Source organism: Desmodus rotundus, chromosome 5 (genome assembly GCF_022682495.2).
Source record: "Desmodus rotundus isolate HL8 chromosome 5, HLdesRot8A.1, whole genome shotgun sequence".
Classification (NCBI taxonomy): domain Eukaryota; kingdom Metazoa; phylum Chordata; class Mammalia; order Chiroptera; family Phyllostomidae; genus Desmodus; species Desmodus rotundus.
In genome coordinates this window covers 4,967,043-4,993,174 of record NC_071391.1, presented here as the reverse complement: position 1 = coordinate 4,993,174, position 26,132 = coordinate 4,967,043, and the positions used below count along the sequence as shown (strand labels likewise).

General features: G+C 52.4%; 1 protein-coding gene across 1 annotated transcript; it reads left to right on the top strand.

Moving 5' to 3' along the window:
• Positions 1-110: 110 nt before the first annotated feature.
• SART1 (spliceosome associated factor 1, recruiter of U4/U6.U5 tri-snRNP) lies at positions 111-11,367 on the top strand. Its single transcript, XM_053925052.1, has 20 exons — positions 111-493; positions 2,394-2,451; positions 2,857-2,912; positions 3,408-3,534; positions 3,660-3,765; positions 4,020-4,097; positions 4,210-4,309; positions 4,400-4,542; positions 4,660-4,866; positions 5,536-5,660; positions 5,740-5,873; positions 5,973-6,106; positions 8,640-8,813; positions 8,943-9,053; positions 9,320-9,407; positions 9,939-10,029; positions 10,143-10,278; positions 10,874-10,963; positions 11,070-11,191; positions 11,283-11,367. Exons 1-20 carry the CDS (start codon positions 184-186, stop codon positions 11,299-11,301), a joined length of 2,409 nt encoding a protein of 802 aa, XP_053781027.1. The 5' UTR covers positions 111-183; the 3' UTR covers positions 11,302-11,367.
• Positions 11,368-26,132: the final 14,765 nt, after the last annotated feature.

Below are 26,132 nucleotides of genomic sequence, written 5' to 3'. Positions count from 1 at the left end.
AGAGTATTCGGGTTCCGATCCCGGCCTTCCCATGAACCTCTGGGGCAGGCGCTGAAGCGAACGACGGAAGCAGCCGTTCTTAGTTTCCGGCAACACGACAGAGGCTGCTGGGCGACCCGGAAGTTTTCCCATTTTGCGTCGTCTGGGCTCGGTGGCTGCCGGGCTCGGGGCAGACGTACCACCATGGGGTCGTCAAAGAAGCACCGCGGGGAGAAGGAGGCGGCCGGGACGACGGCAGCGGCCGGCACCGGGGGCGCCACCGAGCAGCCGCCGCGACACCGGGAGCACAAGAAACATAAGCACCGGAGTGGCGGCGGCGGCGGCGGCAGCGGTGGGGAACGACGGAAGCGGAGCCGGGAACGGGGCACCGAGCGCGGGAGCGGGCGGCGCGAGACCGAGGCCCGCAGCGGTGCGCACGGGCGGGAACGCAGCCAGGCCGAGCCCTCCGAGCGGCGCGTGAAGCGGGAGAAGCGCGACGATGGCTACGAGGCCGGTGAGGGGCGGAGCCTGCGCAGGGGGCGGGGCGGGCGGCCGGCAAGGGTCTCTGGCGGTCCAGGCTGGGCCGGCCCAGCTCTGCAGGCGGAGGCAGCCGCATGTTGTCTTAAGGGTATTTGAGATTAAAGGTTGTCCCCCTCAATCTCTGAGGACAGAGATTTTGTTTTTCTTAATTGGCTATTCACAGGCCCTCTCAATGAATGTATAAATGGAATGAATGAATGAATGAATTGGGTTTTCACAGGCCCTCAATAAATGTAATGAAGGAAGGAAGGAAGGAGGGAAGGGAATGGTGCCAATGTGTACAGAGGCAAGACAAAGCCTGGTACGGCGCGGGCAAATCGTGTGGGGCGCACAGTAGAGACCTGAGGCTGGAAGACAGGTGGGGGTCCGAACACGAAGGGCCTGTAGGCCACGTTAAGGACTCTGAACTTCCTCCTGGGGGGAGTAGAGAGTCATGGATTTGAAGGGGCAGTGAGTCGATCCTGTGCACGTTTTGCGAAGATCACGTCATTGAGAACTGGGTCAAGGGTGGTCAAGACTGGAGGCCAAGAGTGGCCCGCACCAAATCGGCAGCACTGGGGTGCAGAGACTCTGACGGACTGCAGGGGTAGTTCAGAAGAGGAATTACCGCACTCGAAGGAGGGTGGGAAGGGAAAAAAGGAATTGAGGATAACTGGAATTTTGGCTTGAGCAACTAGGTGGGTCATGGTGTCATCCATGGAAGTTGAGTTTGGAAGAGAAGCAGATTTGGGGGGCAAGAGAATGAACTCAGTTTTGGAGAGTGTTGCATTTGATGTGTATGGGAGAGACCCAGGGGTGGGCTTGATGGAGCGATTTGGGAGAGGTGAGTAATTAGTTGGTAAATGAAGTCCTCTGAGAGTGGGGAGTGTGAAGCCATGGTCAGGAGTAGGGCCCAAGAAATGCTAATACTTTAGTAGAAGGTGGAGCAAAACACCACAGGAAAGGTAGCCCAAAAGGCAGGAAAACCACTGAACCTTGTGTCGAGGGATCCATGGGAAGAGAGAGCCGTTAGAAGAAGGAAGTGATCAAAAGTGTCGCACACCGCAGGCCTTCAGGCAAAACCAGAGCTGAAAATAATCCATTGGATTTAGACATAAGGAGGCTGGTGAGCCTGGAGAGGGTCCGGAGACGTTGGAATCCGGGTCCGTGTGGGAGGGAAGGGGAGGAGGTAGGTCGTAGGGTGGGGGTGTAGGAGGGACGAGTATGCGGTGGCAGCTTGGTTGGGGCAGCTCCATCTGAGAGTGTCTAGCTTCTGTCTCTGTTCAGTGAAGTTGTTTTCTCTTTGTGAGGTGGATAAAGTTTGAAATGCTTCCTTATCTCTGTGTTCCCAACATCCAGCACAGAGCAGGACAGCAGTAAGTGTTTTTTCTTGACTATGTGAATTGCAGAGGACACGGTCGTGCTGCCAAAGTGGTCCCGCCTTGTGGGGAGCAACAGACCCAGGAATGACTGACTGTGCTGTGGAGTCTGGGAGAGCAGTTCATTCTGATTAATATACAATTGCACCAGACTCCACGAGGGACATGGCATGTGGTCTTGGCATTTGGCTAGGACTTTGTCATTCAGAGTGAGGCCAGAGAGGGCAATGCAGGTTGAAAACACAGAATGTACAAAGGGAAGATATAGCAAAGAGAGGGGTGCGGAAAGTTGGGCATTTGGGGTCAAGAAGAGAAGGTATGTCAGTGAGGTGGGTTTCTCAGGACTGGGACTCAGCTAGAAGGGGTGGCTGGGCTGGGAGACGGCTGCTGTGTTCCAGTGTCTCAGGAAGGCCTGGTGCTGAGGAGGGCCCTCATCTGTGGCCCTGCAGCTGGGGCCGAGGATGTGGCTTCTTGGCTTTGTGTTCAGCTCCTGAGCCATGTGTCCTGTTGTTCCAGCTGCCAGTTCCAAACCTAGCTCAGGAGATGCCTCGTCACTCAGCATCGAGGAGACCAAGTAAGTCCTGTGTCCTCTGTCTCCACCTTTTCCTCCTAAAACAGGTAGGTGTGGAGCGGCTGCTTTAGGGAGGCTTTTCACACGCAAGGATGCTCTTGTTGGAACTGGGTGTGCCCGTAAGCCACGTTAGCCCACCACTTGAACTGTGGGAGAGGACACTAAGCCTCAGGAGGAAGATGGCATTCCACTGTGTGGGCCGGGGTGGGCCCAGCGCCCTGGTTCCCTGATTTGGAGGCCAGGCCCTCCCATGCCCCAGACCACCCAGGTCCCGGCCTGTGTTGGGGACCCTTCGTACCACTCAGTCCTGTTCTGTTTTCATCCCCTGTGTGTCCAGAAATGCATCTGTTGCCCCATTTGATTTTTATTTTTTTGACAGCTCCTAACACTTGTATATCTTGTTCTCAGTAAACTCCGGGCAAAGTTGGGGCTGAAACCCTTGGAGGTCAATGCCGTCAAGAAGGGTGAGTGTGTGGCCGAGGATGGGGGTGAGGCAGGGCATGTGGGTGGAGGGAAGCGGGGTTGGAGCAGAGGCTCAGTCTCCGTCGAGGTCTGTGTGTGTGCTTGCGGTGGAAATGGGACTCCTTGCTTTCGCGATGGCCCTCGGCTCGTTCTTTAAGCTCGGACGGTGGGCATTGCCTCCTCGCTCCTGCTGCCAGGTGGCGTTAGATGGGCTGAGGGATGTGTGCAGTTGCCACAGGCTGATCGGGGCCGTGTGGGTGGTGGTTGGTTTTTTTTAAAGCATGATTTGGGGGGTTTGGAAGACAAGGAGGGTCCCATCATGCTGTGTGGGATGACATGGGAGTGTGGGGTAAAGCGGGAGTAGGGAAGTGAAGGATCCTTCCCCCCTCCCCTGGCCCCTTCTGGCCCCTGGGCTGGAAGGGGGCAGGGTGAGTGCCTCCCTCCTCTCCCCACCAGCCGTGGGCAGGCATGGCCTCACGTCTGGGCCCCCCTTCCAGAGGCGGGCACCAAGGAGGAGCCCGTGGCAGCTGATATCATCAACCCCATGGCCTTGCGGCAGCGAGAGGAGCTACGAGAAAAGCTGGCAGCTGCCAAAGAAAAGCGCCTCCTGAACCAAAAGCTGGGGTGAGGGGGGGGGGTCCCAGCCAGGGCGGGCAAGGGAAGGGCCCAAGGAGGCTGCCAAGGAGCTCTGCGGTCGGGGTTGAGCAGGAGGGGCTGGGCTCCCAAAGGCTCACTTTTTCCCTCTTCAGGAAGATAAAGACTCTGGGGGAGGACGACCCCTGGCTGGACGACACTGCGGCCTGGATCGAGAGGAGCCGGCAGCTTCAGAAGGAGAAGGACTTGGCAGAGAAGAGGGTGAGGACCTGGGCAGCCGGGGGGGTTACTCGGTGCCTCTGGCGCCGGGGTAGCAGGTGAGGCAGGAGGCCGGGCCACGGAGGTGAGGCTGGGCTCAGGGAGGTTTGTGGTCGGTGGCGTCCGCTCTGCATTCTTGGTGGCTTTCCTACCAGGCCTGTGCCTTTGTGCTCCCACTTGAGAAAGCCCTGTGTGTCTTCCGGTGATCCTCAGTGGCCCTGAGGTCATAGTTCCTCCCCCCGCCTCTTGTCCTGCAGGCCAAGCTGCTGGAGGAGATGGACCAAGAGTTTGGTGTTAGCACTCTGGTGGAGGAGGAGTTCGGGCAGAGGCGGCAGGTGAGGGTGTGTGGCAGTTGGGTGGGGGTGGCACGCTGTCCTTGGTGCTGGGGCCCCAGGGCTGTGTGGGTCAAGACTCCTGACTCAACTGGACTTTTCCCCTTCCTTCTAGAACCTGTACAGTGCCCGGGACCTGCAGGGCCTCACCGTGGAGCATGCCATCGATTCCTTCAGAGAAGGGGAGACTATGATCCTTACCCTCAAGGACCAAGGTGGGTTGCACTGGGGTCCTCTGGTTGGGTCACAGGCACTGCTGCGTTGAGGGCAGGTGTGACTGGCCACTGCCTCTGTCCTGTCCCCAGGCGTGCTGCAGGAAGAGGAGGATGTGCTGGTGAACGTGAACCTGGTGGATAAGGAGCGGGCAGAGAAGAACGTGGAGTTGCGGAAGAAAAAACCCGACTACCTGCCCTATGCAGAGGATGAGAGCGTGGACGACTTGGCACAGGCAGGCGGGCAGCGTGGGGGCTAGGGCAGGGCGCCTCGGCAGTGCGGGCTCTCACTGGTGGCTCCGTGGCTTTTCATGAGCCAGGCTGGGTCCCAACCTGTACTTCTTGCCTTGCAGCAAAAACCCCGCTCCATCCTGTCCAAGTACGATGAGGAGCTGGAGGGCGAGCGGCCGCACTCCTTCCGTTTGGATCAGGGTGGCATGGCCGATGGCCTTCGGGAACGTGAGCTTGAAGAGATCCGGGCCAAGCTGCGACTGCAAGCTCAGTCCCTGAGCGCGGTCGGACCCCGGCTGGCCTCCGAGTACCTCACGCCAGAGGAGATGGTGAGCTCTGTGGCCCCGACCCACACTCGTCATTGGGCCGCGGTGCCTCCCTTCTGTCAGAATGAGCTAAGGAGGGACGTCTAGTCTACAGCGGAGCTCTGCCTTTGTGGAGGAGCAGTGATTGGCAGCCCTGGGGAGGTGCTGGGGCAGCAGTGGGTGTAGGCAGAACAGGGACTGGGAGCCAGGTGGACCTGCGTTTGCGTTCAGGCTCTGCCCCGTAGCCAGCCTGTGCCACGGGTGAGCCATGTAACTATGAGCCTGAGGCGTGCAATCAGAAATGGCGGTGGTGGGAGCATCCGCTTGAGGGCTGGTGCAGGGTTAGTGATGATTTGGTAAGTGGCGATGCTGGGGCTGTATGTGGGTTTTGGATTGGGGATTACTGTGTGAACACAGAGGTCAATCGGCTGGCTCAGTAGACTATGTGGCTGAGTGGCCAAGAGCAGGACCTGGGGTCACACTGCCGAGATTCACAGCCCCAGCTGTCCCCCTGAGTTGCTGGGGGACCCTGGCAAGGCCCTTATGCACTGTGCCTCAGTTGTCCTCACCTCACTGGTGGGGTGGCACGCACATACCGCGTGTCTTATTTCGTGTAAGAAGTGTTCATCCTCTTGGGCTGGTGGCTGCCCTCCTCTCCGCTTCCCCCTCATGTCTCTCCTCTCCTCCCCTCAGGTGACCTTTAAAAAGACCAAGCGGAGGGTGAAGAAAATCCGCAAAAAGGAGAAGGAGGTGATAGTGCGGGCTGACGACTTGCTGCCTCTTGGAGACCAGACTCAAGATGGGGACTTTGGCTCCAGGTGGGCTTAGACACGGGGGTTGGGTGCGGGGGTGGGCTGGCCTGGGGGCTGATGCTCACTGGAGAGGTCTTTCGCCCAGACTGCGGGGCCGGGGTCGGCGCCGAGTGCCAGAGGCAGATGAGGAAGCCCAGGAGGAGGAGGAGAAGGAGCCCGCACCTCAGCCCCCGCAGTCAGATGACACTCGAGTGGAGAATATGGACATCAGTGATGAGGGTGAGGGGCCCCGCCAGCTGAGGGTGGGTGGAGGGGCAGGGGGAAGAGCCCAGGGTCCCAGAGGGCGACCTGAGCAGGCATCTCCTGTGTTTCCACCAGAGGAGGGCGGAGGGCCGTCACCTGGGTCCCCGGAGGTGCTGGAGGAGGATGAGGCGGAGCTGGAGCTGCAGAAGCAGCTGGAGAAGGGGCGCCGACTGCGGCAGCTGCAGCAGCTGCGAGACAGCGGTGAGAAGGTAGGGATCCTCGCGGCTGGGTGTGGGCACAGGCGGCTGGGGCCTCAGCAGGGCTGAGCCTTGGACCTGACGCTTACCCAGAATTCACTTACAGTTAGAGTAAGGTGTCAAAAGTAAAAACACAGTATTTCAGAAAATACAGGGAATTATGTTTATGACTTCATGGTAGAAAAAGATTTTTTCCTTTTTTGTGTTAAAAATACACAAAAAAGGAAAAAATCCACACACACACACACACACAAAGGAATACACATGACAAAATTTATCATCTTATTTTTAAGTGTACGGTTCAGTGGCGGGCCCACATCATTGCGCAGGCACCACCGCGCATCCCCGTAACTCTGTTCATCCTGTGAAACGGAAACCCCGTCGCCACCCAACACTCACTCCCCACCCCTCGCCTCGCCCCTGGCAGCCAGCGCTCTACTTTCTGTCTGTGCATTTGACTCCTCAAGGGGCCTCTTCTAAGTGGAACCATAGAGTATTTGTCGTCTTGTGATTGGCTTATTTCAAGAGAGAAGTTTTTAAAGATATAAATGTAAAGCATAAACCATGAAGAAAAAACCTAACATTTCTACTTAGAAATTAAGAACTTAAGTTTTCTTTGCAAGGTATCATGAAGAATGTAAACAGGCCAAAAGAAGATACTTGCCCATTGGCGTGACTGTCAGTGGGCTGGTGTCAAGAATATAAAGAGCAAAACCTTGACAAAACAAACAGGCAAAAGACCCGAGTAGGCTGTTCGCAGATGTGGAAGGATGAATGGCCGATAAAATACCCAGCGAGGCCCAGCTTTATTAGTGATCAAGGACAGGAGAGCTGGAACAGTGACGCACAAGGCCACACCCACACCCTTTGTCACAAATGTCAGTCTGACAAAGGGTAGCGTGAGGATGTGGAGCTGCCAGAATTCTTAACGTTTTCCATGGGCTTGTGAGTCTGATCAGGTAGGGGGCTTTTAGAGTGAAAGCGTGCGTGTGCACGCACATGGGAGTGTGTGTGTGTGTGACCTGCATCCCAGTCGGCCCCTCCCGAATGCATGGCCCAGAGAAACGCCTGCCCACGCGCACAGGAAACAAGCCTGTAGCTGCGTCACGTGTGGTGGCAGAAAAAGCCTGTCCTCGGTGCACAAGACACCTGGACTGAGGTCTGCTCTCGTCGTGGAAGGCGACCTTGCAGCAGAAGGCCAATGTACTAGAGCCACTCATGTCAAGATTAACTTTTAACATATTTTTTTAAAAAGCAAATCGAGGTGCCTCATGAGCTCAGTAGGTAGCACGTCGGTTTCATAAAAAGCAAATCAGCCCTGGATGGTGTGGCTCAGTGGGTTGAGCACCATCCTGTGAACCAAAAGGTCGCTGGTTCGATTCCCAGTCAGGGCACATGCCTGTGTTGCGGGCCAGGTCCCCAGTGGGGGGTGAGCAAGAGGCAACCACACATGGATGTTTCTCTCCCTCCCTCCCTCCCTTCCTTCCTCCCTCTCTCTCAAAATAAATAAATAAAATATATTTTTTAAAAGTAGCCTATAGAAGAATTATACGATTCAGATTGCACAGTGTTTGAAGCGCGCAGGACCACAACGCACTGTTTGTGGGTAGGCCCTGACGCGCTGAAACTGGAAAGGCGGCCAGTGAACTATGACCGCAGATGTGGCGCCCTTAAGGGCACTCGGGCAACGTGTGTGTTTGGTTATTACTATTACTTTAAAAGAGAAATGCGTTGTTAGATATAACCCTTTTAGGCACATGATGACGTTCATTAAAAAACAAATAAAATGGAAGGGAAGGGGTGCAGAAGTGGATGCACTGGCTAGAAACTTCTCTGAAGAGGTTGCTTTTGAGGGCGGAGCAGTGGGGCTGCATGTTGGGGATTTTTTTCAGCAGGGAGGTCCCAGCTAATCCTTTGTGCTCTTGGCGGTGACGCAATAGAGGGGACAGAGTGGGTGCAGTCGGGGCAGAATTTTGAGTGGTTTCGGCCATGCCAGGTAGGAGGGTGGCCTTAGGCAGGAACAGGGCTGGGCATTTGTGACAGGAGGGGAGGCATGGGCTGTGGGTGGTTGGAGCACTCAGTACTAGAAGCGCATGGAAGTTCCAGAGGGCATCTGAGCACGCTGAGGCGTTGGGAGGGGTTCTAAAAGAGGTGGGTGGGAAGGAAGTGGCAAGAGAGGCCCTGGTGTGCTCCAGGTCCTGGAGGAAGGCGTGTGAGGCTGAGGTAGTAAGTCCAGGGGCTTTGGAAAAGGGGTGGCAGGGGCATGGTCACAAGGGCCATGTAGGGTTTTGGATGTCGATTCAAAGGGCAGTAGGGAGCCATTAATGGCTTCGGAGCAGAGGCGTGCCCTAGTCTAGCGAGATTGGTGCCCATGCAGAGTGGAGAGCAGACTAGGGTCAGGGAGGATGTGGGGACCATCAGAGGTCCAATGTGGGCAGTGGGAACGGCTTGCCTTGCTGCTGCCAGGGAGGATCTTGGGTTCCTGGGTCTCCATGGCACCATCCCAGAACCTTCTGGGTTTGCCCACAGCTGCTCCCTCCTCCAGGTGGTGGAGATTGTGAAGAAGCTGGAGTCTCGCCAGCGGGGCTGGGAGGAGGAGGAGGACCCGGAGCGGAAGGGGACCATCGTGTTCAACGCCACGTCAGAGTTCTGCCGCACCCTGGGGGAGATCCCCACCTATGGGCTGGCTGGCAACCGGGAGGAGCAGGAGGAGCTCATGGTGGGTGCCAGGCAGCCCCTCCGCCACGCTGACCTGCTCTGCTCGGGGCTGGGGGCGGGGTGGGCAGAAGGGTCGGCCCCGGTGGTTTGCAGGGATGGGCCTGGGCTGATGTTGGTCCTGTGTCCTCAGGACTTCGAACGGGATGAGGATCGCTCAGCCAACGGTGGCTCTGAGTCCGACGGGGAAGAAAACATCGGCTGGAGCACAGTCAACCTGGATGAGGAGAAGCAGCATCAGGACGTGAGGAGGGGGAGGCGCGGAGGGGGCTGGGAGCATGGAAGGGCAGGGACCGCACAGCCTGGTGGGGTTCGAGGCTTGGACTGGCAGCAGGTCACTTGGTGTCTCAGAGTCTCGGTCTCCTAGGCTTATTGCAAAGATTGAGTGAGGGGTCTGGGCACAGGGCCCGGGCCGTGGGAAGGGCCAGTCTTGTGTGATGAGGGCTGACTGGTGGGCAAGGGGGGAGAAAAGTCCATGTGGCCCACTCACCGCTGTGTGCCGTCCCCCAGTTCTCTGCCTCCTCCACCACCATCCTGGACGAGGAGCCCATCGTGAACAGAGGGCTGGCCGCCGCGCTGCTCCTGTGTCAGAACAAAGGTGAGGGCTCCCAGCCGCCATGAGCCTTTGCTGGGGCCTGGGTGCTATGACAGCCAGGTGCCGGCACGGCCTCCTCCGGTCCCCTCCGCTGTCTTTCTCCTGCTCCCAGGACTGAGTCACTCCTTTTGCACCTGGTGTGGGGTGGTCACGGGAGTGTATGGCCTGCTCTTCATCACCCCAGTTTTGATGGCTTTGCTCACATGTCCCCCTACAAAGCATCATTTGTCCCTCAGTGCTCAATGTCTCCTCTGAGGAAGGATTAGGGGGTCTTGAAGCAGTCCAGGCTGAGGCACAGAAACCCTGGTGTCAGGATCCCAGCTCCACCGTTTAGTTGGTCGGTGGCCCTTGACAAGGGTTTACTTCTCCAAGTCTCTTCCATTTGTCTGCGAAACAGGCCTGATGCCTTTGCTCCCACAGCCCGGCTGTGAGGGTCCCGCAGGCCTTCTGTGCATTCGGGGGCGTCAGGCTCACCCTGGGCTGTGCCCCTGGGCTGGGGTGGACAGCCTGGAGTCTCACCAACCCCCTTCCCAGGGCTGCTGGAGACAACAGTGCAGAAGGTGGCCCGGGTGAAGGCCCCCAACAAGTCCCTGCCGTCAGCGGTATACTGCATCGAGGACAAGATGTGAGTGTGGTGGGGTGGGCGGAAGGCCGGGGGCTGGCGCCAGCTCGGGACTGCCCGGCACGCAGGCAAGGTGGGTGGTGGCTTGCCCTGAAGTCCCTTCTGTCTCGGGCCAGGGCCATTGATGACAAGTACAGCCGGCGGGAGGAGTACCGGGGCTTCACCCAGGACTTCAAGGAGAAGGACGGCTACAAGCCCGATGTTAAGATCGAGTATGTGGATGAGACGGGCCGGAAACTCACACCTAAGGAGGTGAGGGCGCCTCTGAGGGGCCTGGGGCACGACGGAGCCTGGGCTCAGTTGGCCACTGGCCGGGGCCCATGGAGAAGTGTCTGACCCTCTGTGCCTCCATGTCCTTCTCTGGCGGGCATAGCAGTCCCCCTCACAAGCCTGGTGGGAGGGTCAACAGGTGCCTCTGTTCCTTTGCTCACTTGCCCCCTCAGTGGCTTGACCTGCCCTCAAGGCCACTGTTCAGGCGGGCAGGGTGCAGGCTCTAGACTCACTCCTGTGCTCTCCCAGACCCCCAGCTCCAGCTGGCGGCGCTTGCCCAACTTGTCCTGCTCCTCCCTATCTTCCACCCCCACCCCACCCCACCCACGCTGTTCCCCACACATGCCTCAGGTTTGCTGCCCTCCCTCCACCCTACATGACCCGGTGACCTGGCCCGGCCTCGACCCAGCAGGTCTCGCCCAAGACCCTGCGTGCCCCCAGTGCAGCGCACCCCTCTTCAGAGACTGTCTCCCCTTTTCCTGTCTCCTGCTCACCACCCTGGGTTAGCTGTGTCACCACTGCCCCCTGCCCTGTGGGGCACAGGCAGCTCTACAGGGTCCCTGCCCTGTGTCCTCAGGCTTTCCGGCAGCTGTCCCACCGCTTCCATGGGAAAGGCTCAGGCAAGATGAAGACAGAGCGGCGGATGAAGAAGCTGGACGAGGAGGCGGTGGGTGGCTTGTGGGGACGTGGGGTGGCTTCTACATCTGCTGGTGCTGGGGTGGCTGGTGGGCAGGGCTGCTCCTTCCTTGTGGTGACAGGCCACTTCCCCGCAGCTCCTGAAGAAGATGAGCTCCAGCGACACGCCCCTGGGCACCGTGGCTCTGCTCCAGGAGAAGCAGAAGGCCCAGAAGACCCCATACATCGTGCTCAGTGGCAGTGGGAAGAGCATGAACGCGTGAGTGGGCTGGGCACGGGGGTCTGGGTGGGCAGGCGGGTGGTGGGCCTGGTGCCCGCACTGCAGCCTCATGCCCTTCTTCTCTCTGCAGGAACACCATCACCAAGTGAGGCTGCCCTCGCTTCCGATCCCTGCCCCAACTTTAATATTAAATAAAGTTCCCTTCTTATTTTTTCCTCCCTGGTCATGGTGCAGATTCCAGGGTTAGACCCAGGAGGAGAGGCAGGCAGTACTGGAAGAGCAGGCTCAGTGGTCCGCTATGTGACCTCAGGCAAGTCACTGAACCTCTCTGAGCCTTAGTTCCACCATTTGTACAGGGTGTCTTATGAAGATTAAATGAGCTCATTCATTCATCCATTCACCTGGAATTCGGAGGTGAGGTGGCTTAGAGTCCGGCCTTTGCTAGGTGAGGCCTGGTCATCAGAGGACATGAATAACTGAACAAGATGATGGGAGAGGGCCAGCCTGGATCCTCTAAGACAGTCCCCCTGGCCCTGGCCCCCAGCCAGATGAAGACAGGCCAGTGGTTTATGTTGTCAGCTCCCTCCCCCACTCCCCCTGCTGTGGTAGCACAGGACCTGGGCCATTGTCGAAGGTCACGCTTTGTCTCCTGCAAGACAGGCTTTCTGGTAAGAAATGAAAGGAGACTCAGGCACGTAGTGTCCAGTGCCACACAAGTTACTGCCTGCCAGGCCCAGGACTGTCCAGTTTGGCAGGGCAGGGACTAGGCACTGTGCAGAGTGGAGGTGCCCCATTGGTCTGCGTGGAGAACATAGTGTCCTCAGGGTGGGAGTGCCCTAGAGCGCCTCCCAGGAACAGCTGCACCAGGGAAACGGGGGTCCTCGGGGTGAGCTCGGAGGAAGAGGCCTGAAGGCGTTGCTGAGGGACCTGCCAGAGCCCGGAAAGAGGGAAAGATGACCCGAAGCTCCCATGGGAGTCGGACAGACCAACGTCCTGCCCCCGCCGACACCCAGATACATTCCAGATGGTTCAGATTGTTTTAAAAATGGAAAATGTAAGCAAAGAACAAAATACAGTTGCCTTAACTGATTGATTTGATGGCGGTTTTTGCCTGGCCGACTCGCCCTGCAGTCTCCTTTCTTGAGCTCTTGCCTTCCTGTCCTGAGGTCTGGCTCTGATTTAATTTATGCTTTGGCTCCTTCCTCAGGTCCCTCGGTGGTGCCCATGGGGTATCCAGACTGGATTTAGGGTTTGAGGAATCTCAGTCCATTTGTCCCAAAAGCCTACATGGGCCATCTGGTGTTGGCAGATGGCACCAGCCCTGGCCAAGCCCGTTTCGAAGCCCACGCTTTCTCCCCTGCAGGCAATGGCCCATTTGTTAGGAGGCCTTCGCCATCATCAGAGCCAGAAGTGCCTACGGCAACAGTGGACCAGGCTTCCTCTGAACTCTGACCCTGGTGACTACGTAGGCAGGAAGTAGTGAACAGGAGCTTAGCAGGTCTTCCAGAGATGGGCCTCCTCCAGGAAGTCTATCCAGTTGACAATCTTGACCTCTTTTCCTGTCCTTTGGCTGCTGACCCCCAGGCCAGGCGCTTACCCTTCCCTGCCTGATGCACGCTAACACCTCCCCAGACTGCCTGCCCACCTGGCTGGGCCAGGTTGGGGGGCGGCGAGTCAGCTCAGCCCCAAGGAGGGATCAGGGGTCACTGAACCCTTTGACGCCTGACCCCCGGGGTGGGGTGCACCCAGCTCTGCTGCCCACCAGAAGTACTTCATTGACCCTTGGGAACTGAGGCAGCAATTCCGTGGAGCAGGCTGGTGTAAGGGTCAGTGAGCTCTCAGCCGGGGCTCGGGGCAAGCTGGGCGCCAAGTCTGGGTGCTTTTCCATTTACTTGCTGGTTGACCTTGGGCAGCAAATACCACGGAACTTGGGTGTTCCTGTGTGCCTCAGGCAGACGGATCTGAGACTCGTAGGGCTGGTATAAAGCAGAGCTGAGAACACTCATCCTTTCGTTACTTCGGCACACGTTTGCTGAGCATCTGCTGGCTGGGCTCGGGGAAGGAGCAGAGCCAGACAGGCTGCCTGGGCCCCAGGGGCTCCAATGGGGAGCAGCATTGAACAAGGACACTGCCAGATGTGAAGGGGTTGGGAGGGAGTCCGGCCCATGGCCCTCCAGGTGGCTCCCAGCCCCTCAAAAGGGCTCCAAGAGAGCCCAGCTTTAATTCACAGGTCCCCATTCATCTGCCTTCTCTGGCAGGAGCACACAGGGAACCCTCACTGAGAAGGTACCTTCCCCACCCGGGGAGGCCCTTCTCAGCCCAGCCATGGATCCTCAGTGCCAACTGTCCAAGACAGGCATGGCTGGGTATTCAGGAGGGGTAGGATGGGGCCCCTCTTCTCTCTGGTGGTCCTGTTCCCTCTGGCTGTGCCCACCCCCTGCAGGCCCTCCAGACCCCTTCAGGCCCCGGGGCCACACCCAGCCTGTGGCTCCTCCTGTGAGCTAATGGTCCCTTTCGGTGTTTCCCTCACAGTGTGGTGCAGACTGTCCAGCCCACAGGACCAGGAACCTGCTCCTTCCCCTCCCTCTTCTCCAGAGCTGTCTGGATTTAAGACACCTTCTCTCCAATTCATATCCTGGGGGCCCAGGCAGGGTCCTGCATCCTAGGTACCCGGGTGCAATAGGAAAAAGTGCCCCCCTAGGCTGCCAGGCAGGCCCTTGGAGCGCAGCTGGTGGGCCGAATTCCCACCCATCTTCACCCAAGGTGCTATTCTTAGTGCCCCTGGGACTGAGGCCCTCTGTCCCTGCTTCCCCGGCTGATCCTGTCATTGTCACATGGTGACCTCAGAAACTAGTCAGCCCAGATGCAGACTGGAGGGTGACCAAAGGAGCCAGTCTGGGTGAGGGGCCTATTCTGCGGGGTCAGGCTTCTGGGGCTCGAATGGTGACAGGAGGAACATTCAAGTTCCCTTCCTTCCTTTGGTCACTGGCCTGGGTCTTCCTGCCACTCACCGCCCGCACGATTCTGGCACATTCCCCAGCCTCCAGAGCCCTGCTTCCTAGCTCCCACATGGGTGGTAGCTGCTGCTTCCCTTTGTTCAGTGATACCTCAGTGTTCCCCTTTTGCCTTTACAGTGCTCAGAGATCTCATTAACAAGTCTTTAGATAAAATTCTCACAGTTAAAGTAACTGATAGAGCCCTGGCAGGTGTGGCTCAGTGGATTAAGCGTGGGCTTAATCCATTTAAAGGGTTGCTGGTTTGATTCCCAGTCAGGGCACGTGCCTGGGTTGTGGGCCAGGTCCCCAGTATGGGATGCGTGAGAGGCAACCACACATTGATGTTTCCCTCCCTTCCCTCTCTAAGAATAAATAAATAAAATCTTAAAAAAAAAAAAAAAAAAGTAACTCATAAAAGTTAAAAACCCCTGACTAGGTTCTGACTGATACAGGCATCAGATCTTTATGCTGAAATTGGTTTGAAAGGAAGAAAAAGACAAAGAATCGAGGGTTTCCCTGCCTCTTCTGTACTGATTGTATATCAGAGAAACCAGTTGACAATGGAAAGCTTTTCCTTACAGAAAAATTCCAGCTAAAGATAGAGAACTGGTGATACAATTGGGAAGTCACTGTTTTTCAATGCCTGATTAACAAAGGATGTAGGCAATGGTGATCCGCGCTGCTAAGCCCACAGGTGAAAGTTGATAGGAAACTTTGTAACAAGTGCGTTTTGCCACCAGCTCCTGAACCCACTTTCAACCTTGACATCATTAAAAGCAGAACAGGCCTCCCTCCATGATGCAGTAACATCACCTGTGAAGCATTCTCTCCAGAATAATGGCCCCTGGGTTTACCTACCAGTTTCCAAAAAAACAGTGGGGGACAGAGGAACATGTGAGACATCACCACTAGGGAGATTCTACAGGCCAATGAGCTAGTTCAATAAAATACAAAAGTCATGAGAAAAGGTGACAGATGACAAAGGTGCAAGAGACAGAGAGGAACACAATGGACACCCTGTTTGGATCCTGATTCAAATAAAAAAATTGAGATTATCAGGCAAATTTGAACAGACATTAAGGAATTAATTTTGTTGGGGTGGTACTGGCATGGTGGTTAGTAAAACAATTCTTATCTTTTAGAGACACGTATGTATGAATGTAATCTACACATTACATATACATGCATACCCCAACATTAAAGAATAAAAAGCCCTGACCTGCATGGCTCACTGGGTTGGGTGTTGTCCTGTAAAGTGAAAGGTCACCAGTTGGATTCCTGGTCAGGACACAGCCTGGGTTGCGGGCCAGGTCACGGGTTGGGGGCGTGTGAGAGGAAGCAGATTGACATTTCTCTCGCACATCGATGTTTCCTCCCTCTCTTTCTCCCTTCCCCTGTCTCTAAAAATAAATGAATAAAGTCTTTTAAAAAATAAAAAGATATGGGGAGTAGGTGTATATGAGGCAGGACTAGCAAGATTTGATAGTATTGAAACTGGGTGATGGTACAAGGGGTTTCATTATTCCATCCCATCTACTTTTGAGTATGTTTCAGAATTTCCACTAGCCCTGGCTGGTGTGGTTCAGTGGATTGAGCAATGGCCTGAGAACCGAACCAAAAGGTCGCTGGTTTGATTCCCAGTCAGGGCACATGCCTGGGTTTTGGGCCAGGTCCCCAGTTGGGGGCACGTGAGAGGCAACCTGTCTATCTATTGCATCTTGACGTTTCTTTCCCTCTCTTTCTCCCTCCCTTCCCCTCTCTAAAAATGAAACAAATGAAATCAAATAAAGTTTCCATTATAAAACTTCATTTAAAAAGAGAGCTAAAAAATGTTGGCTTAGCACAGAAAAAAGGACATATGCTTAGCCAAAGACATGAACAAGAATGTTCAGAACAGCACTATTTATAACTGCCCCACACTGGAGACAACCCGAGTGTCCATCAGCAGCAGAACGGAAAAATGGTGGATATTCACACAATGGAATGAATACAGTATGGATGCATCTCAGACACGGTAGAGGTAAAGCTCAGACATAAAATTATACACTGTCTGCTTCGATTCAATACAAAAACAGGCAAAAGCACTCTATGCTACCCGAAGCTGGCGTATTGCTTCCTGAGGTAGAGACTGAAACAGCAAGAGCGGCCTGAGGAGGGACGAGGTCCGGGGGCAGTTGGTGCACACCAGCCAGGGCTCTGTTTCTATATCTTAGATTACCCATAACATTTCACACGTGTATTATTAACTAAGTCTAAACTTAGTCAATAGGTCTCATACAAAGCCTTCAGAACCCTTTAATTACAACTGCTCCCTCTAGTCTTGTTTTTGTTCTGCAGAACTTGATCTTGACTTTTAAGAACCACCCCCAAATTAGCATCATCATTAATGAACTTGCTCCTTGTTCCTTCTTGCTTCTCAGATCTGTCCTCTGGGGTCATCTTCATTCTTTCTGAAGTTCATCTTCTAGAAGTTCCCCCTGCCTGCTGGTGGGGGACTCCCACATTCCGCCAGCCTGCACCTTGGCATAGGGTGGGGACACTGAGCTCGCGCAAGGGGCTGTGGGGAGGCTCCAAGTGGGCCCCACTGGCCTTTTGTCTGAGGCTCTGATGCCCAAGACAGACGGAGCTAGCCTCACTCGGGGCCTCCACTCAGCAGGCTGGGTTCCGGCCACCCCGCTACTCCCCTTCCTTGAAGCTTGAGGCTCCAGATCCCGCCGTCTCGGGTAACTCTCATCAAAACCCCTTAGCCTGGCATTGCAGGCTCCTCACCTTCCGGAGTCAACAGGCCCAACACACACACATTACCTGCCCTTCTGCAGCCCCCTGGCCTTTCCTTCCTCTGTGCGCCTGCTCTAAAGGACACTTAGAGATGCCACATTCACCTCTGTGTCAATATGCGCTCCATCTTGGGGAGTGGGGGAGAGACAGGAGGGCCCTCTTGAAGTGTCTGATTTGTCAGCCCTACACAGAAAAAAAGGGGGGACCAAAAAGGGGGGACCTCGCTGCCGAGGCCTCATCTCACAAAGCTACGTGTAGCCATAGATAGTAAAGAGGATTGATCGCCAAAGCGCTAAATTAATGGGAGATGTCAGGTGACTGGGGACCTACGTGAAAGAGGAAGGCACTCAGAGGCTTCAGAGATGCGGCAAGGAAGACAGACTGCGTCTGAAAGCTTCAGCTGTTTCTAGAAGGGGAGCAGTTGAAACAGTGGGGTGAGGAGGTCCCTGGGGAGAAAACCCCTTCAGAGATTAGGGTTCTGAGGTCTCGGCCCCTCTGCCCACCTAACACTGTTGCATGGCCTCCTGAGTCCCATGCCATTTTCTGGGGCAGGATTTCTGAGGGGGACATGTACAGCCACAGACGCTGTGGAGTGAGACCCCTGCACCTGATCCAGGAACTTCAAAACCAAAACACTAAGGCAGCTCCTCCTGTCTGCAAGTTCGTGAGCACATGCTTGTCTGTGTGCGCTGGAGGGGAGGGACTGGGAAGGCCTCTGCAGTGAGTTCCCCCTGGGGGTGGGGAACGTGTGTTTCCTGCGGTGCACCCTTTGGCTGGACAGAGACTGTCGCTATGCTACAGGCTAAGTGGGATGGATGGTTTGGGGTGCGGCCACCCAGGAACAGTTGTTGACTTGCAGGTTGGATGTGCTTATGGTGACCCCTGCTGGTAGCTTCTATAAATGTTGACTGGATATGGAGCCAGGAACTGATGCAGTCAGAACCACAGTGCACAACACCAGGGGGAGAGTCTCCCCATATGAGAACTAATGAGACCAGAGTGACACCCAGCACTGTCCCCGTGCTCGACAACCTGGAATGGCTGGTCACAAAATTTCTGGTACGTGGCACCTCGTTGTGAACTAGCAAGGGTTACATGACAGAGCGGATACTTCAGCCTCGTCAGACTCCATGGTAACAGTAACTGGAAAAATTGCCGCCCCCACCGGCACCTGGTAGCCAGCCGTGGCCGGCGTTGCTAAAGCTTTATTCCCCTGTCTCCAGGTGAGGCTTGCGACGTGCCTTTACACCTTCCACAGGGACTTCATCTTCTCTTGCAATATGGCAATGGACCAAATTCAAACACGAGAGCCCACTGGCGTCCTGTGTGTGACATCGATGACAGTCGCACAGTGGTTCCTTCTGAGCAAACGCCCCGCTGCCTTGCACGCCCCTCCGGCACTGGTGAGCCGGGATGCTTGGGCCTTGCATAAGGACAAAATCCAGGGTGCTGCAGCCCAACTGACCTCCTAGGGGGACATCCAGGGCAACTTTCTAGGAACCGGTTGCTGGCCTGATACCTCCAGCTACACAGAAAGAGGCCCTATACCAATTAGCTCTTCTGTACATCGAAGGCAGCGTCCTCCACTTCTAAGAATTTTACAAAAGGCTGTGAACTGGGCCACCAGACAAGAGACCGAGTCTGAATGGGCCCCTGCACAGGGAGCCTTGAGGATCAGGAAGCTGTGAGCCAAGCCCTGCTCGTGAGGCCATCTCCTTGGATGCGTGGCCTTCATCTCAGCTTTGGAAGCCACATTCCACCGGTACTCGCTGGCCCCGGCATTCCGCACTTACAGACTTCTTCCCGCTACTGAGAAGTGCGAGCTCCCACAGTCGTGGGTGCTGGCCGGACTTCAGTGGCCAGCCCCTGCCACACTTTGCCTGGGGACTTCCCTGCCACTGAAGACTGATCTACCCACACACCTGTATGCCCATACATGGGCAGGCCGGGCCAATGCCCCGCTTCGGCAATGGCTGGTGGGAGTTGAAAAAAAAGAACATAGGAGACAGGATACACAACAGAAAGGATATACTTGAAAAGCTAAGAGACATGGAAGATAGCGAGATCTGAACACTAGGAATTCTAGAGAGAAATGTAACCAGGGAGGGAGAACATATCTGAAGAAATAATGGCAACAAATATCCTAGAATAACACAAACACAAAGCACCTTCGATCAAAAAAAACAACTCAAGAGTGCCAAAAGGAGGGAAAAGGAATTACCCACACCTACATACATTACACAGAACTTTAAGAGTATCAGAGAAAATGCTTAACAGAGAGAAAAAAAAACACATCATATACACGGGAATGATAATCATCTGACATCAGATTGTTCAATACCATTGGATGCAAGAAGACAAAGTAATATTTTCAAAGTATTGAAGGAAAAGAATTTGGAATCTAGAACATCCTATCTCTCCAAACTGCCTCTTTACTATCACGGATGGGTCCCCATATACCAATTATTACAATGAGTTAAGTGAATTCAACATTTCAGTTCAAAGACAAATAGTGAGCTTTGGCAGGCGACTCAGTTGGTTGGAGCGTCGTCTCATGTACCCAAAGGTTGTGGGTCTGATTCCCAGTCAGGGAACATATCTAGATTGTGGGTTTGATCCCCAGTGGGGCACGTATGGGAGGCAATCAATGAATATCTCTCACATCAACGTTTCTCTCTCTCTCCCCACCCTTCCTCTCTCTCTAAAAATCAATAAACATATCCTCAGGTAATGATGAAAAAAAAGACAAACAGTGATTCAATTTTTAAGAATCCACCTAACACCTAGAGACACCTGGAGCGTGGAAACGCACGTGGATGTGAGCTATCTCACCAGGCAGAACCCTAACCAGAAGAGATCGGGCAGCTATTCCAACATCAGATGAAATAAACCAAGATACGAAGCATCTGCAGGGACGGGACGAGTCCCTCTGTAATAAAGGGCTCAGCGACACAAAGCGGGGGCAACCTTAACATGTTGTACTTCATACAATAAGCGCGAGATCCATCAAGCAAAAACTGAGACTACAGAAGAAGTCATTAATCCCACTCCGGGGACCCACTGCCGGTGAACGTCCGCAGGCCCAGCCCCGTGGGCGGCATTTCCTGGCACTGCCTAAGGCTGTGGCAGAGGAACTCCTCACCCAGGCGCTGTCCCAAGACAAACTCTCCCACACGAACACAAACACATACAAGAATGGTTATGACAGCAAAAACGTGGAAGAACCCGAAGGCCATCAGCAGAGGAGTGATGCAGACCCACGGAGAAATAATACTGACTGGCAGACGCACCACAGCAACACAACCATACAGCCATAGGGAGAGTCACGGAAATGGACAATGAAATGAAAGAAGTCACCTCCCACATACGGGTCTGTTGACCTTTTCATAGGGTTAAAATGCCTTTTAAAAACTCTTTTAAAATTACATGCAGATATAAAAAATGTATGCAAGAACAAAACAAGGGCACATGAAATTCAAGAAGATGGTTACCTTGGACGAGAGAACAGAGCATGGGATGGCTGGGGCAGGGTGGAGCTGTATGGTTGTCCGGGTTACTGTCACAGTTCCAGCTTTTGTGGTGGTGGGTCTGAAGCTGATTAAACTATCAAAAATATCCAACTAAATATTTAAATACATTTTATGGACCAAAAGAGGAATCATAATGGAAATTAGAAAACATTCTAAACTATACTTCACACCTATCAGAATGACTATTAAAAGAAAAAACCCAAACAAATAAAATAATGTATTGGTGAGAATGTGGAGAAATTGGAACCCTTGGGCATTGCTGGTGGGAATGTAAAATGGTGCAGCCACTACGGAAAACAGTATAGCAGCAGCTCCTTTAAAAACTAAATATAGAGCCCTGGCTGGTGTGGCTCAGTGGATTGAGCACCGGCTGGTGAACCGAAAGGTTGCCAGTTCAATTCCCTGTCAGGGTACCCATCTGAATTGTGGTCCAGGTCCCCAGTTGGGGGTGCAAGAGGCACCAATTTGTTTCTCTCCATTGTTGATGTTTTTCTCTCTTTCGTCCTCCCTGCCCTTCTCTCTAAAAATAAATAATTAAAATCTTTAAAAAAATTAAATATAGAATTGCCATATGGTACAGCCACTCTACTTCTGGGCATATATCCAAAAAAATTGAAAGCAAGGTCTCTAGGAGGCATTTGTATCATTCACAATAGTTAAAGGTGGAAGGAATCCCAAGAATCCACTGACAGTGAATGGGTAAGTCAAATGTGGCATATTAACACACATACAGTGGAATATCACCAGCCTTAAAAAGGGAAAGAAACTGCCCTAACTGGTGTGGCTCAGTAGATTGAGCGATGGCCTGCAAACCAAAGGGTCACAGGTTCAATTCCCAGTCAAGGCACATGCCTGGGTTGAGGGCCAGTTCTCCAGTAGGAGGTGTGCGAGAGGCAACCACACACGGATGTTTCTCTTCTTCTTCCTCCTTCTCTTCCCCCATCTCTAAAAATAAATAAATAAAATCTTTTTTTAAAAAAGAAGGAACTTCTGACACACGTTACACTGCGAATGAACCTTTGAGGACTCAGTGACATAAGCCCAGACACAAAAGGACAAACACCGTGTGATTCCACTTATCCAGAGCTGTCCAAACTCGCAGAAACATGAAGCAGAGGGGTGGCTGGCAGGGCCTGCGGCAGGGGCAGGGGCAGGGGCAGGGGCAGGGGCAGGGGCAGGGGCAGGGGCAGGGGCAGATGGCGAGTTTTTAATGGGTATGAAAACATTCCGGAGATTGGTTGCACAATAACGTAGATATACTTAACTCTACTAAACTGTACTTTTTAAAATGGTTGAAACAGTAAATTTTATGTGTATTTTACAGAACTTTAGAAAATGAGATATAAATATGTATAGAGCTGCATCAGGGAGATTTTAGCCTACTCACAGGTTACCTACTTGCAAAGGGAGAATGGTGCCGTGAGAGGGGCGTGATTGGGGTAACGACCCCTTTAACCGAGCGTCAGAGTAAGCTTGACACCCGTACCATGTGCCTCGTGATCAGCTCTAGGCTATGTCGGCTACACCTGTTTAACCCAAATCTGAACGTACAAAGACGACGACACGAACCCAAATGTAGGACATTTTTATAAGGTAACTGGAGGGAACTTGCCACAAATCCATTTTATAAATAATAAAAAAACATTAAGGCATCTCCTGTTCTAAATTAAAAAGGGGCTAAAGAGATGTAACAATTAAATATTCTACCCCGATGAAGGGTATTACAGGTATTTATTTTACAATTCTTTAGGTTTGAAAATTCCCTTTATAGTTTCGGGTGGGTGAGGAGGTAAAGCTGAACATTAATGAGCTAAGTACCCAACCAAAAAGGTTAGAAAACCACAGAATAAACCCAAAGGGAGTATAAGAGTACAGGGGGACGGGACAAGAGCAGGAATCAGGTAAATGGAAGGAAGCTAACAATGAAGAGGCACGACAACAAAAAGCTGGCATTTGGAAGAGACTAATAAATAAACGTCTGCCAAGGCTGACAAGGTAAAAAGGAGAGGAATCGCAAGTGAATAATATTAGATATAAGTAAGATATAATTTTGGACACAGTCAAGGCTACAAACTTAAGGCAAGTCTACAAACAATTTTGTGCCAACAAATTTAAACCCATAGATAAAAAAATGAAGAAATATGAAAATATTTTTCCTTGAAGTATAACCGATTCCAGAACAGAAACCTGAGCGATCCATTACTAGTAACAACCTAGAGTTCAAAACCCACCCACCACTCCCCAATGCCAAGCACAGTTGGTTTTATAGTAAGTATTCCCAGAAGTGTTTGAAGTGCAAAATTCCAATCTTCTACAAGCACGTGGAATGCAAATAAAGACTAGAGAATGCTCCCCAAGTCATTTTAGGAGGCGGCTGTCACCCTGACAGAGAAACCAGACAAGGGCTGTTCAGGAAAGGGGGTGCTCAAGCCATCACACCCATGAACCTGGATGCCCAAATATCAAAACCCAACTCCGGCAATACACTGAGAAGTACGTCATGACTCTCTTATTCCAGGGCTGCAAGAATGTTTTAACCTGAGAAACTGTCAAGCGATCTCGCCACGTGCACAGACTGAAGGAGAAAAAGCACGCGGCTAGCTCGGATGGCCAAGTGTGCTCCTCGGCATACATACGGGGCGGGACAACAACAGGTTTCCATTGTTTGTACAGAAGATAATGCAATAATAATACACAGTAATACAAGAACAAACTCTGTGTTTCACATACTCCCAACTGTAAGCCTATTTTTGCCTCACCTTGTGTCTGGGTGGCTGAGTGACTAGGGAAGAAAGTGAGCTGGGCTGACTGGGGAAGCCCTAGGGGCAACGGCCTGGCTGAGACGGCTGGTCCTAAAGGGACAGAGGTGCAGAGTCTGAAGGGCCACAGACCTCAAGCCTGACTGCAGCAGGGATCCGTACTGTCAGGCAGCCAGTCACCAGGACTGTCCATGGCAGCCAGGAGGGGAAAGGGTGTCTAGGGCACTCAGCTCCTTCTGGGAGATCTATTGACGCAGGGGGAGTCCACCACTGAGCTGGGAAACAGAGGTGGAAATCGGCTGCAGAGAATGACGAAGGGGAGAAGCACGCAGAATACAGGGACTCCACCTCCCCAGGATGCTGAGACTCAATCCCCCAGGGGCTAAATGGCTGATAAGAGATGGAGACGTGGAGATGAAAAGGTCTCAGGGAGGAGAGTCTATTCGGGGAGTAGCAGGATTGCTGTGAGCTGGAGGAAAATGCAAGGCCTAGCTTGCAGACACAGTGCCAAAACCCCCACTCAAAGGAGTGCTCAGAGGGAAACTCACAGCCCTAAGTATGAGGAACAGCAAGACTGAAATTTAATCAGTAAAACACACAACTTGGAAGCTAAAAATGAGAAAATAAACCCAAAGAAACAGGAAAAGACTAACAAAGTAGACAGGTATTTTGCAAAGCTAGCCAAAGAAAATATACAGAAACCAGGACAGATCCGTGCTGGTTTTCTTTGCTCTCTCTCCGTGTCCCTTTTTCTGGTACAAAAACCAGGTCATGTGGACCAGGCGTGGCTCATCTCGTCTCCCCCCAACCCCCACCTCCCTCCTCAGCGCTGGACACAGTGACTAATCAGGGGAGGGCAAGTGACTAAGAAAAGCCAGCGGGCCTTCTAGAGATACCTGAACCCTGAAGAAGGAGCCCTTTGTAAGGGCTGAGAGGAGACAGGAGTTTCCTGAGGAAAACACTTGTAGGGAGGGAGGGGTCACCAGCTGAGAGGAGCAGAGAGCCCGAGAAACAACCGAGGGGGGGCCCGGGTGGGGTCCTGCCAGGCCTGGTCAGCTCTGCCTAAGGCTCTGCTCTTACACCTCCGGTCAACGAGCTCTTTTGCTTCTGCTGATTCAAATTAGATTTTGTCACTTATAAGTAACTTACAAAAGCCCTCCGTACAAACTACTGTGCATGACTTTTTGCCCCCAAAGCTTAAACATACATCAAATATATGATTCACAAAAAAAAGGGATCAACATTGACTCAAAAAGGGAAAACTTGAGCCAGAAAAAATCAAAAGGCAAAGATCCACTCATAAATAAAGGCATCAAACACAGATGTTTTTATAAATACATTTTACCAAACTTTAAAGAAACAAATCATTCCCTCCTAGAAATTCAAGCTGGAAAAAAAAGATGTACTTTTTAAAATGGTTAAAACAGTAAATTTTATGTGTATTTAACACAACTTTAGAAAATGAGATACAAGTATGCATAGAGCTGCATCAGGGAGATTTTAGCCTACTCACAGGTTACCCACTTGCAAAGGGAGAACGGTACCATGAGAGGGGCGTGTTTCTAAACCCATTCCACACACTAGCATAATTCTGTTATCAAAATGCGGCAGGGAGATCAGATCATTGAAACAAAAAGTGAAACTGGCCCAGAGAAAGCTATAAATCCCCCAACTAAATAAATATTATAAAGCTAAGCAGGGTTTACAGTGGAATGTGAAAACGGTCCCACACTAGGAAACCTACCCATGAAAACCAGTACAATAAACAAAATCTTCTGATCGTTTCAATGGATGTCAAAATCCATCACGGTGTGTTGACTAAAGGAGAAACCCCACCACGAGCCAGACCAGCAGGAGACACCTTCAGTCTAAGGAAGGTTATCTACCAGAAACCTACAGACTCAGATTTCTTCGTGAAACATGAGAACCACTCCTGCCGACAGAGGAGCAGATAAGGGTGCCATTCAACATTATGCTGGGGGTCCTGGCCTCTCTAATCCAAGAAAAAGAAACAAGCACAAAGGACCAGACGAATCTACCTCTAGTAGAAGATTTGACTTTTAATCAGAAAGAGAAGAGAATCAACTGAAGAGTGAATTAGAATTAGAAAATTCAATTAGATCAATTAGGTGAGCACACCAAGATCGACAGCTTTCTGTATACACCAGCAATAGTTAGAAACGTAATTTCAAAACGCCCATTCATAACAGTAACTAATTCCTAAGACTCCTAAGACTAAGCTGAACTGGAAAACTAGAGACCTATATGAAGACAACACTTTATAGAAGGGCAAACATAACCTCATTTTTGGATAAGAAGATTCAGGAACTCTCGCCAGATATCTCATTTGGTTAGAGAGTCAGTCCCGATATGCCAAGGTTGCAGGTTCAATCCCCCGTTAGGGCACATACAAAAATCAACCAATGAATGCATCAATAAATAAATCGGTGTTCCTCTAAAAATCAGTAAATAAAATTTTTAAAAAAGATTCAAAAGTGTTAAGATAGCACTTCTCTCCAAATCAAACTATAAGATTTAAATCCATGCCAATGAAAAACTCAATAGGACTTTTAAATGAAAATCTACAAGCCCACTCTCTAAAGTTCTTACATAAAGAAGATAGGAAATTTTCCAGGGAACGGTAGGGCAGGGATGAGGGAGCTGTGTCAATCACGCTACAAAACGTGCTTATGTGCAACAGATCGACACAACAGATTAGAAATTTCAGAGAGACCCACATATATATATATATATATATATGCAGGAATGTAGTTTATTTTAAAAGGGTATTTAAATTGGTGAGGAAAGAATGACCCATTCAATAGATGGTATAGGGACACGTGGCCATCCCTTTACGAAAAGTTATTTCCCATAAAAAATAAACACAAACAAGTTAAAAAACAGACACACACATATA